The sequence below is a fragment of the Pipistrellus kuhlii genome, unplaced genomic scaffold (assembly GCF_014108245.1).
Source record: "Pipistrellus kuhlii isolate mPipKuh1 unplaced genomic scaffold, mPipKuh1.p scaffold_m20_p_3, whole genome shotgun sequence".
In the NCBI taxonomy this organism is placed as follows: Eukaryota; Metazoa; Chordata; class Mammalia; order Chiroptera; family Vespertilionidae; genus Pipistrellus; species Pipistrellus kuhlii.
The window spans coordinates 13,857,389-13,876,318 of record NW_023425529.1 but is presented as its reverse complement, the minus strand read 5'-3'; the positions used below and the strand labels follow the sequence as shown (position 1 = coordinate 13,876,318).

Below are 18,930 nucleotides of genomic sequence, written 5' to 3'. Positions count from 1 at the left end.
GTGTGTGTGTGTGTGTGTGTGTGTGTGAAGATCTTCCATGAAATGCCAGGTACTTCTTTGATAGAACCTGAAATAGGGATTCCCCAGAGGTGTTGGTTTTTATCTATTTTTATTTATTAATTAATTTTTTTCATTCTCACCCAAGGATATTTTTTCATTGCTTGTTAGAGAGAGTGGAAGGGGCGGGGGGAGAGAGAGAGAGAGAAAGAGAGATACTTTGAGACACATCGATTGGTTGCCTCCCACCTTCGTCCTGACCAGGGCCAGGAATCAAACCTGCAACTCAGGTTACGTGCCCTTGACCGGGAATCGAACCTGAAGACCCTTGGGTTTCAACCCAGTAGCAGAGTCATTGATGACTCTTCTTGAACCTGAGACCCTCTCACTACTTAGCCACACTGGCCAGGGTCCAAGGTGTTTGCGTTTAAAGGGGACACTCAGAGCCCTGCTAGGTGCTAGGTGCTGGGTGCACACAGGAACTGTCCAGTAGCATCAGTGAGGTCCCCAGCTTGTCCCTGCCACATGGGAAGTCTTTCTCCTAATTTGTGTCTTCATCCTGAGAAATGGGCTCAGGCGCTGGGCCCCTCCCTGGGGCCAGGCTAGGTCCCTTCTGACTTCCATCATCTTGTTTCTCTGTGTCGCGTTCACGCTGTGTTGGGGGTTGCGGGGCAGGGACGGGGACGGGGGTATGTCCTTCCTCCCAAGGAGGAGCTAAGTCACAGAGCGAACAGCTTCCCACATCCCCGTCTTCGGAATCGAGATCCCACCTTCACTCTGTAGTGTTGGATGCACCTGGAGCATAGCTAAACCCACACACCAGTACAGATCTTTTTTTTATTTTCTATTTTTACATGTACTTCTAAATATGTTTTTATTGATTTCAGAGAGGAAGGGAGAGGGATAGAAACATCAGTGATGAGAATCACCGATCAGCTGCCTCCTGCTTGCCCCCTACTGAGGATTGAGCCCGCAACCCAGAATGGTTGGAACCCTGACCTCCTGGTTCATAGGTTGTGGTGCGCTCAACCACTGAGCTACCCACCAGCGGGGCTTCAGGTCTTTTCAAAAGGAAAATTAAAATCAAAATGATGGGATGGGTTCAAAGTCTGTTCCTTAAGACAGCCGATAGGAACCATTGGAGTCAGCCAGGAGGCAGAGTCAGACATAAACGAGGACGTTTCCTGATTGGAGTGGGAATGCGACCGGGCCCTCGAGCTTAGAACGAGGCTCTTCTCTCAGCAGCAGGAGGTGCGCGTGGGGACGAGGCCTCTGCCAGAGGGGACGCGCGTGGGGACTGAGACTCTGGACTTCGGAGCCGGACAGGAGAGAGGAGGCTCTGTGGCCAGGCTCCTCTCCCTGCGCCTCGGTCACCACCTCCTCACGGGGCATTCACTTCCACGGCGAACCGAGGGCACTCTGCACAGTGCCTGGCCCACAGCGAATGTTCGCCAGGTGGTAGCATTTAAAGAAGAAAGGCTATTGGAAGAAGCAACGCATTTAAAAACGTTGTTGGTGTGAGCCTTCATTTTCAGAATTCCATGGCATCTCAGAATCACTGGGGGGTAATGTAGCTAGCATCTCCCTTCAAGCAGGGCTCTTGGTTTGACATTTAGAAATTACCGTGAGGGTTTTATAAGTCCTGCTGAAATTGTGTATATTTTGTATGAATATATCTTTTCCCCCCCATTTTCCTCTTAGAGAATTTCAGATTCTCCTAAAGGTCCAGCCATGGACCAAACACAGGAAGAAGGTACTGCCTGCCCCGGGGATGTGACTACGTGTGTGTGTGTGTGTGTGTGTGTGTGTGTGTATGTGTCTTCTCTGTGATCACATGCTGCAGGTTGTCTACATAAAAGAGCCGTTTCCCATACATAGTTCAGCCTCATGAGACACAGCGTGATGGTGCGAGAGAGCGTGTGATGAGCTATGACTCTACTGCATGTTCCTCTGTTACGTAATCAAAGCCTCACACGTTAGAAGTCACCAGCAGCCTTGGACCGGTAGTCGCCATATTCGCCTGAACTGCCTTCTGCTGTGTACAGGGTTATGAAAGTCATGGGTTTTCACTGGGGACTTACTGGTAGCTCTATCCCACAGAATGAGTCACTTTTCTAGTTCTATATTCTTTTGGTCCAAATGACTACTGTTAAGAGCACTTGCTTAGCATTTATTTATTTATTTTTAGAATAAAAATACTTAGAATTACAAAATACTTCGACTTGCTCAGTATTGTCGCTCCCCCCCCCCATCCCCACGTCCCCCCCCCAGTCGAATTCATAGGGCTGGTCATTCTGGGGAGGAGCCCCACCCCGGGGAGATTTATTCCTTGGGCAGCAAGTGGTGGTGTCTCGGAGAGCGGGGCCTGGCCGTCGCCGTGAGGGTTAACGCCGAGGTGACACACAGGTGAAATGAAACCGGAGCTGCCGTCACAAAGTGGGGCAGATGTAGGAGGCCAGATTTCCTGTGGCCCATTTTCCAGTTTCCTGCCTGCAACCTGCAGAACAGGAAGCCGGGTGCTGCCGGGTATGAGAACGGCAGGGCGACGTGCTCCGGGGCCAGAACGGGGAGAGACACGCAACTGGCGCGGACAAAGACACTCGCAAAGAAAGTGAACGTTTGGGTCTCAGTCCAGGAATGTCTGGGAACGGACGGCCCATCTGTTTTAAGAAAAGGCATTGTCCATAGTGTGGCAGCGAAGGCCAGGGGTGGGGCGGGGGCGGGGTGGAGAGGGACAAAGGCGGGGGGGGGGGGCCTGCGGCGGCTGAGGGGGGACCTCTGTAATGCAGTCAACAAGGAATAAAATAAAACACAGCAACAACAAACGAAACCGTATTGTCAGCAGAGCCTGCGTGTCCCCAGGAGACTCTATGGGGGCACCCCGGGAGCTGGCTTGTTCCAGATCGGAGGAACTTGTGATTTTTCCAGCCCTACCCGTCTCTCAGGACACGGTCTGCTTTTTAACCCAGTGGGTTACCTGGAAAGATCTCCCCCTGCGAGGCCCAGGCCTGCTGAGTCTGTTTCCTGGGCAGCTTGATGTATGAGGGGGGTGGATGTGGTTAACCCACGGGCTGTAATGAACTGCAGCCTCCCCTTGGGGGGGCCGGGTGACCAGTTGGCCGCTTTGATCTGGCAGGCTTGTGTTCCTTTAACTGCCCAATAAAGTCATGTCTGATGCTTTCGGAGAAGAGATTAAATGGTGATGTGTGTGCGGAAGACTACAGGCCGTGCACACACTGTGTGTGAGTGCGCGCGCGTGTGCGCGTGTGTGTGTCGCTGCCCAACGTGAGGAGAGCCAGGGCTCAGGCAGGTGGTCAGGGGACATTGGAGGAGTGGACGTGACCATTGTCCTCCCGAGGAGGGGAAAAAGAGAAAAAGAAAATGATTTGGTGTCTAGGCTTCTTTAAAAAAAAAAAATATTATATTGATTTTTTATAGAGAGGAAGAGAGAGGGAGAGAGAGTTAGAAACATCGATGAGAGAGAATCACCGATCACTGCCTCCTGCACACCCCCTGCTGGGGATGTGCCCGCAACCAAGGTCCATGCCCTTGACCGGAATCGAACCCGGGACCCTTCCGTCCGCAGGCTGACGCTCTGTCCACTGAGCCAAACCGGTTTCGGCCGTGTAGGCTTCTTGACACACAGAAGAGTCTCTGGAGTCATTCGTTACAACCCCCACTTCAGTGGTAACGAAATGAAGACCCAAAGACGCTGCGATGCACTGCAGACCGTTCTCTTTGAATGCCTGCTGAAGCCGATGGAGTGGTGGCCGGCAATAAAGAGCTCCCACTGTGGGTGCCACGGCGAGGGCTTTCCAGAAGGCAGAAGAAGGCAACGCACAAGCCTCGCCAAAGGCTTCTGATGGCCTGGGCCCCTGGCTGAGCTTGTCCCGTATGCCCGCTCATTCCCGTTAACCTGCTTCTTGGAGGTGCAGAGACATAGCGTGTGCTTCTGGGACAACCAGGTATTTGTTTACCCCGTGGATGGATCCCCTGTCTATCTTCCAGCCCGAAAAGAGCACACGCCGCACCAGGAATGTCAGGGAGCGTTGGGACATGGCCTAATGAGGGATCAAAGAGGTGCCCATCGGAGTGGGCCCACAATGGGAAGAGGCCTCTTGCCCCTCGATGTGGGATCGGAGGCCTGGCCAGGGCATGGCATGGCGGGGTGGGGTGCGGTGGGGTGGGGCGGGAAGTGGCTTGAATATGCGGATGTGGGAGGAAGTAGAACTGCTCAAACATACTTTCCCAGCCCGAGTGGATGTAGCCATCGCTTTACTTTTCCAAAGGAAGTTCCCACAAAAAAAAAGTCACCTACGAACCAATTGACTTGTTTCTAGCTTGCCCGGAGATAACACAGGGTTTCAGAAGGAAAGAGGGTGGACCACTGGGCAGTAAACGCCTGTGTTGTTATTACAGTGGCTACCCGTGATTTCCCCTGAAAAATCTCTTTCTTTTCTCCGGTGGAAGAGTTATTTGGAAAACATTGCAAACTGGAAAGGGTCCATAAGCAGGCTTCGCCACGTCGGCTTTCCGTCTCTTTTCCTGCACATTTTACTCTTTAAAAAAAAGGGGGCAGCCAAAACCGGTTTGGCTCAATGGATAGAGCGTCGGCTTGGGGACTGAAAGGTCCTGGGTTCGATTCCGGTCAAGGGCATGTACCTTGGTTTCGGGCACATCCCCAGTAGGGGGTTTGCAAGAGGCAGCTGATCGATGACTCTCTTTCATCGATGTTTCTAACTTTCTATCTCTCTCCCTTCTTCTCTGTACAAAATCAATAAAATATATTAAAAAAAAGGGGGGGGGGCAAAAGATAGATATAGAAACAGTAAAGCAACAAGCAGACTGTCATATTACAGCAGGGAGGTTGGGGAGATCTGGGGGAGATAAGAGATCAACTGAAGGACTTGTATACATGCATATAAGTACCAATAATGGACACAAAACTCTGGGGAGGGAGAGTATGAACGGGAGGGGGAGGCATTGGTATATGTACAAAAATAATAATTTAATAAAAAAAAAAATATATATATATATAAAGGGGGCAATCTGTAGGTATTCACAGAACAAATGAGAATACAAACACTCGTTAATAGATAAAAAGCTTTGAGGGGCACCGACTTGACCTCACAGAGTAGCATTTTTTTTTTTTTAACATGCGGCTATCAACAATAGCTAAAATATTTTTGAAAATACATTTCCATAATCTTAGTTCTGCCTACAAAAGTAGAGATTTCAAGTATAGGCTGCATGGCCACCAGGTATTATTATCCTTATTAACTTAATTCTTTAACATTGGACCTTGCTGAGTCACTGCGGACCTCAGGTCATATGTATTGCTGTTTCCCAATTCCTTGACTTAAGGGCAGGGTTTGTTTTATACAGTGAAATGGTTTCTGCCCTGTCTCTTGGACATGGATAATGTCATGGACACTCCGTAGATGCTGCTGTAGACAGAGGACTTGGACAGGGGACTTGAATGTAAGAGAATTTTTTATATGAAGTGTTCACATCCATCCTTATTTCTCTAATGTGCAAGTTTTAACAAGCAGAAAAGACCGGTACTTACGAAGCACCTGCTTTACTTATTTCTTACACAGTTCTCCTTTCCTTGGCCTCTCTCACTTCTGACTAATGTGTTTGTTTTTTTTTTAAGTTGGCTAATTTCTTCAGTTCTACAATGCACAGGCTTTATTTAGAAAATGAAAGACAGTCATTCTACCTCCTCAACTTCCACCTCAGTGTAACTTTAAAAATGAGCTCAGGAACATGCAAAGAGAAGTGCTAGGCTGCCGTCAATAGAAAGAAGAACAAATTAGTGGGTATTTGACTTCTAAGAATGGAAGCAAAAAACCCTCATGTTTTGCATAAAGATTCCGGGCAGCCCCATCTCACAGTAAGACATTTGGCGCCACCCTGTGGCGGACCGAAAGAATGCCTGCCTCCAAGAACAGGAAAGCAGCTTCAAGGCAGCCTGAGTAGGGCTCTCCCACAGCCCACAGCGGCAGGTCCAGGTGTGGTGGGCTTGACGCTTAAAACAATTTTGGGAAACTCTCTTTGTGCAAAAAAAAAAAAGAAACAAACAACCAACCTCCTGGCCGGAACCGGTTTGGCTCAGTGGATAGATCGTCGGCCTTCGGACTGAAAGGTCCCTGGTTCGATTCCGGTCAAGGGCATATACCTTGGTTGCAGGCACATCCCCAGTAGGGGGTGTGCAAGAGACAGCTGATCGATGTTTCTATTTCATCCATGTTTCTAACTCTCTATTCCCTCTCTCTTCCTCTCTGTAAAACATCAATAAAGTATATTAAAAAACAAACAAAAACAAAAAAAAACCTCCTGACATTAGAAATGTAAGATCATTAGGGCTCTTAGACTCGTGCAAAGTGATGGTCCCTGAATCGGCCTTGGGGTGCAGGTTCAGGGGACAAGGCGATGCTGGTGGTCCCTGGCATCGAGCTCACTAACTCTCTCGCCAGCCCTCCGAGGGAGCTCAGTCACCCTGCTGCTGAGACACTGCTGTTCTTCAGGCCCAAGGGGGGCTGTCTGTGTGCAAACTGCAGGTCGTGGCACTCCAGGCCCCACGCTGCTGCTGCTTCCTTGGCCTCTGTCACTGCTGTTCCCAACCCTGCCTTGTTATAATATCCGCCTCCTGGATTAATGGGTAAATTAAATCTCTAACCTGTCTTCATTTTTCTATCTGTCAGAGATCCAGGATGTTACCCAGTGTGAAAGTTATTATAATTTGTTTATTGACTTCCGAGAGAGGAAGGGGGAGGGAAGAAAGAAAGGAGCATCAGTGATGAGAGAGAATCCTTCATGGGCTGCCTCCTGCACGCCCCCTATGTGGGATTGAGCCCACAACCTGGGCATGTGCCCCTCCTGGAAATGGAACCCTGACCTCCCGGTCGATGCTCAACCACTGGGCCACACTGGCCAGGTTGAAAATTATTATTATTATTATTTTTTTTAACAAAGGCATTTTTCAGCTCTCAGTGTCTCAAGGAAGCCTCCCGAGACTGCTCATGCCACCCCTTTCACCGGCTCTGGCTACATTTTCCTGTGAAGCCAGTGTCGAGTTCTAAGGGGCTCCTCTTCCTGTCGGAGCCGAGGCACCTTAGCGTGGGCTGATCTCCGCAGATACGTACGTGCAGGGTTTGATCCTGCCGTTACAACGCCCTGTAGGATTTCCTGCATTCAGAGTAACCTGCTGGGTCACTCAGTAGTCACGTTGGCCGTTGGTGGCCTGTCTGCTCCCCCGGGAGGCAGGCTCCACGAGGACAGCGATCTCCGTCGTCTTCGTCCACTGAGAGGCCCCCCATCCCCGGCGTCCGGGCACCAAATGGACACTCACAAACACGGAGAGGACTGGGGAGGGGTGCGTTTTGGAGGGCACAGTGTAGTGCAAGCACATTTTCCTCACAAGGACCTACGTTGGCTCAGTCCTTGCCGTAACCCCTGGGCGAGTGTTGGATGCTTTTCCACACGACACCCTCTGTCCTGTGTAAAATTAACCGCTGCTCTGAGTGTGTGTGTGTGTGTGTGTGTGTGTGTGTGATCTGTGAATTTCATTTTACCAATCTGTGAGAATTACAAACCCTGAGGAGCCTACATCAAAGGGAGAACACAATGAAAATTTTAATGAAAATCATTTGTCAACACGGGGAAACCTATTCATTTCCCCCCTGTGCCTTTAAAAGGAGGTATGTGTATGAGTCACATTGGACAGCCCGGTTTAGACCATCTCCCTGTACCCAGTGTGGTCAGATGTAGGGTGTGTTTCTCAGAGGGAGAGCCGTTGGGACGAAGAGCAGGTAGCCTTATTCCCTGGAGAGGCCTGGAAGCGGCTCTGCCAGCTGCTGTCCTGTCCTGTTTGGTTAGCTCCGGGGGAGACGGTGACTCTTCATGGCAGGCTATGCGACACGCGACATGAGACACGCAACACGCGACATGGAGGTGAGGTTACTGTCACGTGCTAAGGGGCTCCTCTTCCTGTCGGAGCGGTGATACCTTAGCATGGACTGGCCAGGGGGAGGGGAAGGAGAAGCATTTTCTAACGAGCAGAAATTTGTTTTGGAGGAATGCTTTTATTTTATTTATTTTTTAAAAATATATTTTATTGATTTTTTACAGAGAGGAAGGGAGAGAGAGAGCTAGAAACGTCGATGAGAGAGAAACTATGCACACCCCCCACTGTGGATGTGCCTGCAACCAAGGTACATGCCCTTGACAGGAATCGAACCCGGGACCTTTCAGTCCGCAGACTGACGCTCTACCACCGAGCCAAACCGGTTTCAGCTGGAGGAATGCTTTTAAAGCATTGACGTAGCATTTCGTTCATGTGTTCTATGCATTTTCACTTTTTTTTTTTTTTTAAAGAAATTTTTTATTGGTTTTGAGAGAAAGAGAAAGGGAGAGGGAGCGTGAAACATCCGTGCTTCGTGCTGCCTCCTGCACACCCCCTAACGGGATAGAGCCCACGACCAGGGCACGTGCCCTGCCTGGAAATCGAACCAGCAACTTTGAGGTGTAGGGGATGCTGCTCAACCCACTGAGCCACACCGGCCAGGGCTCATGTGTCCTGTGTATTTTCAGCGGAGATTTTTACAAATCGGTTAAATGAGGCCAGGCGGATGGACCATTTTAGCTTAAAGCCGGCCTCTGTTTGCCTAATAATGTGCACAGCCCAGACCTCCAGTGTCAACACCGTTTTTGGACTTTTTATTAGATAGGAGCCAGAGTGTACTGTCTGAGTTACTCATACTCCTCACAATGGAGGCAGATGCACTGGATTTTATCACACCTGCGTGTTAAGACACAGGGCTTCATTGAGGAATTCATTTTGGGGGGGGAACCCGAACGTAGATTTTTATTTTATTTATTTTTAAATATTTTATTGATTTTTTTATAGAGAGGAAGGGAGAGAGATAGAGAGCCAGAAACATCGATGAGAGAGATGTGCCTGCAGCCAACGTACATGCCCTTGACCGGAATCGAACCCAGGACCTTTCAGTCCGCAGACCGACGCTCTACCACTGAGCCAAACCGGTTTCGGCTAGATTTTTATTTTTATTTTTCTGGTGAGAGAGATTCATTTGGATGGATTTGCTGTTTCGGCGTTGGCGGTCGTTGGAAGAGCAGTCATGATTCCTCCTTTTGCAGTGTCCCGGGAGGGAGCAGCATTCGTAGCCGACGGGTGTGATAGAATGCGAAGCATGATTGTATGTAAAAACAGCTGTGCTCATGGCGACACTTAATCACGATGAAAATGAGTTAAGATTTGAATTAAAATCAAACACAGTGGGTCAGTGTCCTTGCATGGAGAGCACAGCGGTGACGTCAGCTGGTGGCCCCTGCCCTCCTGGACACACACACCCCCCCCCCCTTGCCCTGAGCATACACTCAGCATTCTGATCCCACCTGGGGCTCCGGCCAGAGGGTGTGGGAGGGCCCACAGCTGTCTTTGGGGCCCACTCCACCCCAGGATTACTTCTGCCAAGTGTTGAAGGGAGTGACAGATGTTTCTCTATGTGATGATGAGCTCACAGGGAAATATTTCGGAGACTCATCTCTGAGTCATGGGTGCCTGGGATTTTCCACAGAAAAGATTGGCGTGCGCTGTGCAGTCACTGACACACCGGCGGACCAGCCTGGGAGGCCGGGCGGCTGGAGAGAGCCGGGGAAGCGGAGAGCGAGGCCCTCAGCCTCAGGCGGGACTGGCTCGATGCCTCAGCTCCGGCAGAGCCGTGTTATCCCCATGAAACTCTTCCCAGTAACATCCCGGCCCTTAGCGGTGGCCCGGCTGTGACACCTCGGCCTGGGAGAGTCCAGCGGGGAGGAAGAGAGCGTTCCACAGCCCGCCCAGCCACCAACCAAGCTCTCCTGGCGCCTGAGGGTTTCCGGGCAGCTCTGCGGTTCCTGGTTCACAGCTCCCCTCGGCCCAGTTCCTTCATTTCAGAGGTCTAGGCGGGGAGGGGCCTGATCTGGAGGTCCTCATCTCCACCACTTGCTCTTCTGCCTTTTCATTTCTGTTCTTTTACCTCTCTGTTTTCTTCTTTTTTTCAAAAATATATTTTATTGATTTTTTTTTTTTACAGAGAGGAAGGGAGAGGGATAGAGTTAGAGACATCAATGAAAATCATCTGCTGCTGCCTGCACACCTCCCGCTGGGAGTGTGCCCGCAACTAAGATACATGCCCTTGACTGGAATCGAACCTGGGACTCTTGGGTCATCAGGTCGACGCTCTATCCATTGAGCCAAACCGGTTCCGGCTACCTCTCTGTTTTCTTCCCCCCATTTCCTTCTCCTACTGTTGTCTTAGGCCACGACCATTGTGCACATGGTCACCACTGAGCCCAGCGGAACCCTCTGAGCAAGGACGAGGTCAGCCAGTCCCTCTGCATCTCGTAGGATGCTTTTTTGGAAGATGCTGGTGATTGTAAATGTAGGCACTGCGGTGTAGAGACATTGCATCCCAGTAAAGAGAGAATTTTTAAAGCATAGACACCGGGCATTGTAATAGTTAGCTTTTGCTGCAATGGTGCCGTGTAACAAACTGCCCCCTTAGACTTGATGGATTACAATAACATTTCTGTCTCTCCTGGGTTGGCTTCAGGGCTGCTACCTCAGACTGCAGGACCTGAGACGTGGCTCCAGACTTCAGGTTGAGTTCAGGTTGGGCCCATGCATCACATTTTGGAGTTGCAGCTTCACCGTGGTAACGGGAGTACAGGAGGAAAAGTATAAGCATGTGGCCCTAATGGGTTTGGCGCAGTGGACAGAGCGTCGGCCTGCAGACTGAAGGGTCCCAGGTTCAATTCCGGTCAAGGGCATGTGCCTTGGTTGCGGGCATAACCCCAGTAGGGGGTGTGCAGGAGGCAGCTGATAGATGTTTCTCTTTCTACCATGTTCCTCTCTATCCCTCTCCCTCCCTCTATGTAAAAAAAAAAATTAATAAAATATATTTTTTAAAAAGAAAAGTACAAGCATGTGAAGCTCCTGCAAACGCAGCTCAGAATCATCACACTGTAGCTTCTGTCACCATTCCATTGGCCACATCAAAACACATGGCTAAACCCAAATTTCAGTGGGATGGGGAAAAAGTACCCCATCTTTTGTAGGGCACTGTTGCACGATTACCGTATTTTTCGGACCATAAGACGCACTTTTCCCCCCCGCAGAAGTGGGGGGAAAAAGTCCCTGCGTCTTATGGTCCAAATATAGCCTACACATATACTTTAAAAAAAAAGTTTTTTTACTTGCCCGGCTCTGTGTGGTCTCTGTGTGCTTGCCCGGCTCTAAAATGGTTCTAAATGCTGCTGTTTACTTTACAGGGTTGATTACATGTGTTTATGACTGTGATGTTGGGTTTTAATGCACATAAAATATTTTAGGACACTATTTGTTTCAGAATCTTTTTTTCTTCATTTCCCTTCTCTAAAAACTGGTGCATCTTATGGTCCGGAGCGTCTTATGGTCCGAAAAGTATGGTATGTGAACAGGGAAAGGAGGGAAGTCTTGAGGACATTTACCCAGCCTGCTCCATAGCTCCCATGCACACCACCATGAGATGGGATTCCAGGAAGCGCAAGCAGCTCTGAGGAGGCATGCATGGGAAATGTGTGAAATATATTGAGGCGTTTCCGTGGTCCTCGCGTCCCCTCTGGACCACAGTGTTTCATGTCCATTGCAGGCGGGGAAGGGCAGGGGCCTACCACTCTCCCCTGGTCCTTTGCACCCTAACCTCTAAACCCGCCGGCAGCCTTCTGCCCCTTGGAGCAGATTCCTCTGAGCATCCCCTTCAGGTTTCAAAGATATTTGTAAAGCGACTTTCTGAAGTACTTAGCTAAAAACACACCCAAGAATCTGAGACAACTGCCAGCAGTTCATAGTGCCCATGATGAGAGGCACGTCGGTGGCTCATCTATATGATACAAGGCCAGTGGCCATAATGCCGTAACGACCAAAGGGCAGGTCATCAGGAGGTGCATTGATGGGTCCTGCTGGCGTCTGGGTTTCCCACAATTTCGCGTGCTGGGCATCTAGTCCTCTGATAGCTGGAGGGCTGTTCGTGTCAGGAGCTGGAGCCGGTGAGCTGCTGGGTGTCACAGCAGTTGTGCTTACAAGACTCGTGGGAAGCAACGGGGTTTTGATCCAACAAGACAATGAGTTCCAGTCTCTCAGACGGAGTGTTGATTTCCATTGTGCGGAGGGTTGATTTCCCCTTTAAGGGCCTCACATCGAATGCCATGGGGTTACTTGAGAACACGCCTCATCTGCTTTCCTTTGACTGAGAAGCCCAGGTTGCTTAGAGAAACAATAAAATGCGTTCCTTTAGCTAAACATGTGAATGGCAATGAGAAAGGAATGTTTATTGGGTGGCAAGGTGTTTTCACACCCTGGCCATGTGGAAAGGGAGGAAAAGGAGTTGTCAGCCCGAAACCTGCCCCTTTAAGCGGGCTGCTGCATGGGAGGAGTGTGGAGATGGCCACAGTATGGGGACAGATAACTCTCGTTATTCTGGCTCCCAGGTCTCCCAGGGGCGGGAACCCTCCCTGTTCCCCGGGTCCAGTCATGCCTCCTACGACGTCACTGTCCCCTCCTGGCTGTCATGGTTCTTGCTGGCCTTGCCCCAGCTCTCAGCTTGCCCATAAAGCCTCTCCGCCTACCCAAAGCTCATTTCCCATCCCCGGCCAATCCCCGGCCTCCTCGGCCCAGCACCGACGGCCCCCCCATCCTGCCCCGAGGGAACCCAGCGCACGACCTGTGTCCGCTCAACTCAGCTCCTCGGGGGTGAAGCTTTCGAGTGCAGCCCGACCACCTCTTCTTTCCTCTTTGGATGCGTGTCCATAAGAGAGATGGATTATTGTCATGGCTATTGTTGCTGTTATTATCGTGTTATCATTGCTATTATCATCATTGGTTTTAGAATCAGTACCGGTTGCCGTGAAAGTCCTCAAACGCCTTAAGTTGGGGGACCGCCTGAGGGAGCGGGGGAGGGGGGGGAGAAGGGGGGAGTGGGGATGTCCTGGAGAAGGCCCTATTTGAACGGGGTCCCGGTGAGTGAGTAGGAGCGTCCGCCAGCCTCCAACGCCAGGGAACAGCATTTTAGGCAGAAGGAACAGCACTTACAAAGTCCACACCCAAGCACAAGGAAAAAGATAACATTTTATAGGTTTTCCCTCCTCCTAGCGGAGGGGAAAAATGCTGTTCTCGCCTCCGCACGAGTGGCGGCGGGGTTTGCTCTGCCGCCTGATAGATGCCTGGGGAAGGGCGGAAGCCTCTTCCAGGGGCAGACATCTGCCCGCCGGGCGCCTGCCGCCCCCGGGCACTGAGCTGGGCGCTCAGAGTGCTGGGGGCACAGAGAGCGAGCCCACAGAGACCCTGGCTCGCGAAGTTCATGCTGCAGTCACCCCGACTGATGTCCCCCAGCCTCATTACCCCACGCAAATGCACGTATGAAGGGGTCCAGCATGCATAGCAAGGGATGGACTGGAGACTGGCCGGCTAAGGCGTTGATAGGATGGGAGGACGCAGACACCAGTGTTAAGCGGAGAACCGTTTGAACGGGGTCTAAGGTTACAGGCGGGCAGTTCGCTCATCATTTTCCTCTTTATTCCCGATGCAACCCCCCTGCCACCTGCGGGGTTGGGCGTTGTGAATATGAGGGCCTTGGGGCTGCAATACCTCAGCGGTATCGCAGCCCGAGGCACCGGACTCCGAGTGTCCTGGTGGGGTGGGCATGAACGCGAGGGTATTGGGTATTGGGTTCACCGGCAGGCACCCTCCCCCACTTTCTTCCCCTCCTCCCCGGACTTGTCCTGTGCCGGCTCTGACCCGCCCCTCCCTCCGCAGGTATGGAGAGTGCAATCACGCTGTGGCAGTTCCTGTTGCAGTTGCTGCTGGACCAGAAGCATGAGCATCTGATCTGCTGGACCTCCAATGATGGTGAGTTCAAGCTCCTCAAGGCAGAAGAAGTGGCCAAGCTGTGGGGACTCCGCAAAAACAAGACGAACATGAACTACGACAAGCTGAGCCGGGCCCTGCGCTACTATTACGACAAGGTGAGCGCGTGCCCGCCCGGGGGCTGCGGGGGGGGGGGGGGGAAGGAGGGGAGGGGGAGGGGGGAGGGGGGAGGGGGAGGGGGGAGGGGGGGAGGAGGGGGAGGGGGGAGGGGGGGGGGGTGGGGGGAGGTGAGCACCCGCTCCCCTCCGTGGTCCACGGCTGAAAGCACGTCACCGGGCACTGTGAGGCCTGTCGGAAAGCCAGGGAGAGGCGATGTATGCCCTTCGGGTTGTTTTGTGTGTGTGTTTTTTGAGAAAAACAGCGATGGCGATTTCCGCTCCCAGAATCCCTTAGGGCGTGACCGCAGGTCCGGTTCTGTGCCGTCTGCATCGTCACCGGCAGTCGCGGCAGGACTTTGTGAGCTACAGAACTTCGATGTGGGCAGGTTGTGGGGCTTCCCTCACGGTGGCCGGGGTGACAGGGTGCAGGTTAAACGGGAGAAAGTCTGTTGATCTCATCTGGCGTGTAGTTCCCGCACCCGGGCCTTTCCTGGGGGGATGGTAGCGTGGGCGTTTGGTTCGGCGCCTCTGTGTCCTCATCGTTGATAAACTGGGATTCGGCCAGTCCTGGCTCAGGATCCCTGGGAAGACGAAGCGAGTGTCATGTGGTCGGGCTTACTTAAAAGTTTTGTAAGACTCGAGGCCAGCGGGCCGCAAACCTCATTTATTAAAAGGAGTCGTGCGGCCCGTTGCCTGCGAGTTTGACATGCTTGCTTAAAACAACGCTTGGTATATGGACTTTGAAAGTTCCCTAATGTGAAGAAAAATCAAGTTCCTTAAAAAAAAAATCTATATATCTATATATCTATATCTATCTATCTATATATTTCAATTGATTTTTTTACAGAGAGAAAGGGAGAGAGATAGAGAGTCAGAAACATCGATCAGCTGCCCCCTGCACGCCCCCCACAGGGGATGTGCCCGCAGCCAAGGTACATGCCCTTGACCGGAATCGAACCTGGGACCTTTCAGTCCACAGGCTGATACTCTATCCACTGAGTCAAACCGGTTTGGGTCACATTCCTTTTTAAGTCACAGCATCGTTGCCAGAGCCAGGATAGTTGTGCGTTTTAATCATTTCTGGAAAAAGCATTGCTCTTTAGCGGCAGCCTCTTCAGACCCAGAATTGTTGACCATTTCTGTCGGGCTGTGTCGCTGCTGACCATGTAACCTCATCGACAGAAAGACTTAGCCTTAATGAGGGAGAGCTTCTGTTCTGGTTTTACCGCTCACGTCCAAAGGCGAATGAAAAACTGATTTAAGTATTGGTTCCGGATCTGGGGTGACAGGATGAATGTTATTTTATTTAACGATTCCTCCTGCCAACCGCTTTGGAATTCAGGACCGAAGGATTACACGTTCCAGGAAGTGGAGGCATCGCTAATTATAAAGGTTCCCTCATGCTGTTGTAAAGGCACGTGACTGTGGCACTGCAGGGTTCAAGGTGCTTTCCTTTAGGGTGGCAGGTGATTCGTCCCGGCTCCGTGCAGGGTCCTCTGAAGAGGTGGAAAGCACTTGTCGCGAAGGCGCTGCCTGCAAGCCTGGCAGACGGTCTGTTGTTTTGCAATTTTGACCCAGGTCCTGAGTCGCACACACCCTGGGCATTGGGACCCTCGGGGGGAAAACGGCCGTCTCGCCGGCTGGCAGGGCGCCCGAGAGCCTGAGGCTTTAGAAAGAAGTAATTGTTTTAAGTTAAGGTGTCAGAGGAAGGGAGTCTGGGCCTGGGTTTCGCCTCTGGACGCTGGGGCTGAGGACCCGGGGCCATCAGCGGGAAGGGAGATCGTGGGCTGGCAGTGACGTGAAAAGACGGGCACAGCTATTGCTGCAGAGACCACCCCTGGTCTCCCCGGAGCAGGTGTTTCAATCTCTAGAGAAAGCCATGTCAGAGGCCACTGTCACCGGCACGTTTTGGCACTTTGTGTCTCAGGCACCAGGCTCAGGGCTCCCCACCCTCCTCTCTCTGAAACTACAACAGCCCCAAGATGGCCCCTCTGGCATCGTCTCCTTTCTCAGTGAGGATGCAGGGCTTTGCTGAGAAACATGCCCGCGGTCCTGCAGCCAGGAAGCCGGGAGCCAGGGTACCCACGTCCCAGGCCAAAGGCCCACGCCCCACCTTCTGGGCCTTTCCTTCCTTTTGCCTCTGAATCTCCTGAGTTCCAGGAGGGCCGTCAGGCATCGCCAAGTGGATTGCAACCTTAGACATTAAAAAACAAACAAAAACAAACAAACATATATATATATGTATATATTATTGATTTTTCACAGAGAGGGATAGAGAGTTAGAAACATTGATGAGAGAGAAACATCGATCAGCTGCCTCTTGCACACCCCCTATTGGGGACATGCCCACAACCAAGGTACATGCCCTTGACCGGAATCGAACCTGGGACCTTCTAGTCCATAGGCCAACACTCTATCCACTGAGCCAAACCGGTTTTGGCCGCAGCCTTAGACATTTGTTTTTGATGATCAAGCACTTCAACACGGAAACATCGATTGCACACAGGGTGTCAGGTTGCACCTGAGGCCGGGGATCCCGCTCCCTGACACTGCCCCTTCCCTGTCCTGCTGGGGCTCAGCGGGAGGCCTGGCCAGGTGACCTCTGAGCAGCTGCTGGCGCTGATGGGGAGCGCAGGGGCAGCTCTCGTCCTGCATGTCGCAGGCTTGGCCCTGGCGAAGGCGCCCTGTGTCCAGCCATGGACCTGTGTGCCCATGTGCGGATACACAGTGCAAGGGTGTGCATACACAGTGTACACATATGTACACATGGCTGTTTTCCTCTTCCTCCTGAAATATTCCCAAGTGATGAACAAGAGTGACGGTTAAACTCCTGGCTTAGTTTAAAGTGAGATGAAGAGGGAGGAGGGGGTGGAGGGTGGAGGAGGAGAGAGGACAGGCTGCGAGGGGGGTGAGGAGAGGGAGGAGGAGGAGGAGGAGAAGGAGGAGGAGAAACAGCAAAAGAAGGTCACAAAAAGTACCCTGTATGTCACGTTCGAGGTGAATACCTCTTTCAGTTTTGCCCAATTCACTCTGTGTGTAAATGGAGCCATATGAAATTGCTAACGTCTGACCATTTTTGACCCACAAAAATGGCGATCTTAAATGGCCCCGGGCTTTCCCCTAAGAGACGGACTCGAGGAGGGTCTTTGTGAGTGTGAGGCCCCTGGCCACTTGGTGTGCCCCACGGTGCACCGCACGTGTGCTTCAGCCATTTACTGTCTTCTTCTCCCTCCTCTCCCTCCCCCCTCCTCTCCCTCCCCTCTGCCTTCGCCCTCCTCCCCTGACACTTACTCCAGACCTGCTGTGCTCTGGCTGTAAATAAGGTGACTCCCTACCTTGACAGCTGTGCTCTTTCTTCCTGTTGTGTTTTTCTGTCATTTGCGAGCCACCATCTCCTCGCTCTTGGCTGAAATTGCACATCCCCGGGTTTGTCCTAATAGGGAAGTGTTCCTGCCACAGCGTGAGCGTGCCATTATTTTTATACGGTATACGTTGTATTTTTAGCTCATTCCGGAATACTGGAGATGGGTCGAGAAAAGGAGTGGAAAATACGGGCGGAACTTGGCGAAGGCGTCGGAGGAGGGTGACGGATGGGCTGATAGTGTCAGGCTGGGCTGAGGCACTTGAATCATCGCTGCTCCCAAAATCGCTCTCCCTTCCCCTTCCTCCTCCTCCAGCAGGGCCGTCAGTAGCGTGAACTCTGGGCTGGAGTGTCGGGGTTTGAATCCAGCTCTGACTGGGTGCTTCACCGAATCTCTCTTGACTCTCGGCTTCCTTTTTGGTAAAATGGGTTGTAACAGAGTCTGCACCGTGGGCTTGTGCTGGGCATTAGCTCAGTTCACCCATCAGCTGAGAACATAGGCACATCAGGTGCCAGAAAGATTGCCCAGAGTCATTGTAGAGATGATGTGTCCTGTATCGCTGATCGGAAAAGCTCAGGCAGGTACAAAGGGGAAAGGGGGACCTTGCCTGCCTTCCTGCTCTGGACCACACAGAGAGGAGCGCTGGGTTGTGCTTGTCAATGACTGAAGAGGCATAGCCACCATTTCTTTACCCAATATCCTATTTAAAAAATAAAAAAAATAGAAAAAATATTTTTATTGATTTTGAGAGAGAGAGGAAAGGAGAGAGAAAGGGAAACATCAACGAGAGAGGAACATCTTTGATCGGCTGCTCCTGCAGGTCCCCCACTGAGGATGGAGCCCTCCACCCAGGCATGTGCCCTGACCTGGAATTGAACTGGTGGCCTCTTGGTTCCTGGGTCGATGTTTAACTGCCTAAGTCATATCGGCTGGGCCCAGTAGCTTATTTTAGTCTATGAAGACTGTTCTGAAAATTTAGATACGAAGATGTTTTCCTACTTAAGTGACTCTTCCTTGCCCCTCTGAACCAAAGTGCACACTGTTCTGCGCACCCCAGTTGGAGCGAGTCCCCATCTTTTCCGAGTGTCCCCTGTCCCCGGGTCTCTGAGCCGAAGTTCATCCATCGGAAAGCGGGCATCATAACAGCGCCTCCCCTTGTCGATTTGTGTAGGATTAAATGTGATGAGTGTGGGTTACAGTTAAACATGTGCATTGTACAGTATGAATTTCCGAGGGCTGCTGTAACAAATGACCACGGAGTGTGTGGCTTGCAACAGCAGATATTTCTTGTCTCATTGCTGGAGGCCAGAAGCCTGAGATCCTCGTGTCGGGGGGCTGTGGCCTGAGACTCTGGGTAGGACCCGTCCTTGCCTCTCCCTGGCTCCTGGTGCTTTAGGTTGGCCAGTAGCTGCATTGCTTTGGTCCCGGCCTCTGTCCTCACACGGCGTTCTTCCTGTGTGCCTCGGTCTTCAAATTTTCCTCTTATAACGAAGCCAGCTCTGTTGGA

The 18,930-nt window shown here is 51.6% G+C and overlaps 1 protein-coding gene across 3 annotated transcripts in view; it reads left to right on the top strand.

Annotated features, from left to right (window-relative positions):
* ELK3 (ETS transcription factor ELK3) overlaps positions 1–18,930 on the top strand; it is a 62,460-nt gene that overhangs the window by 14,426 nt on the left and 29,104 nt on the right. For all 3 annotated transcript variants that reach the window (XM_036458737.2, XM_045587643.1, XM_036458736.2), the window contains exon 2: positions 13,853–14,061. In XM_036458737.2, coding sequence (XP_036314630.1) covers positions 13,855–14,061 — 207 coding nt within the window. In that variant the 5' untranslated portion in view covers positions 13,853–13,854. The remainder of the gene's footprint in view (positions 1–13,852; positions 14,062–18,930) is intronic.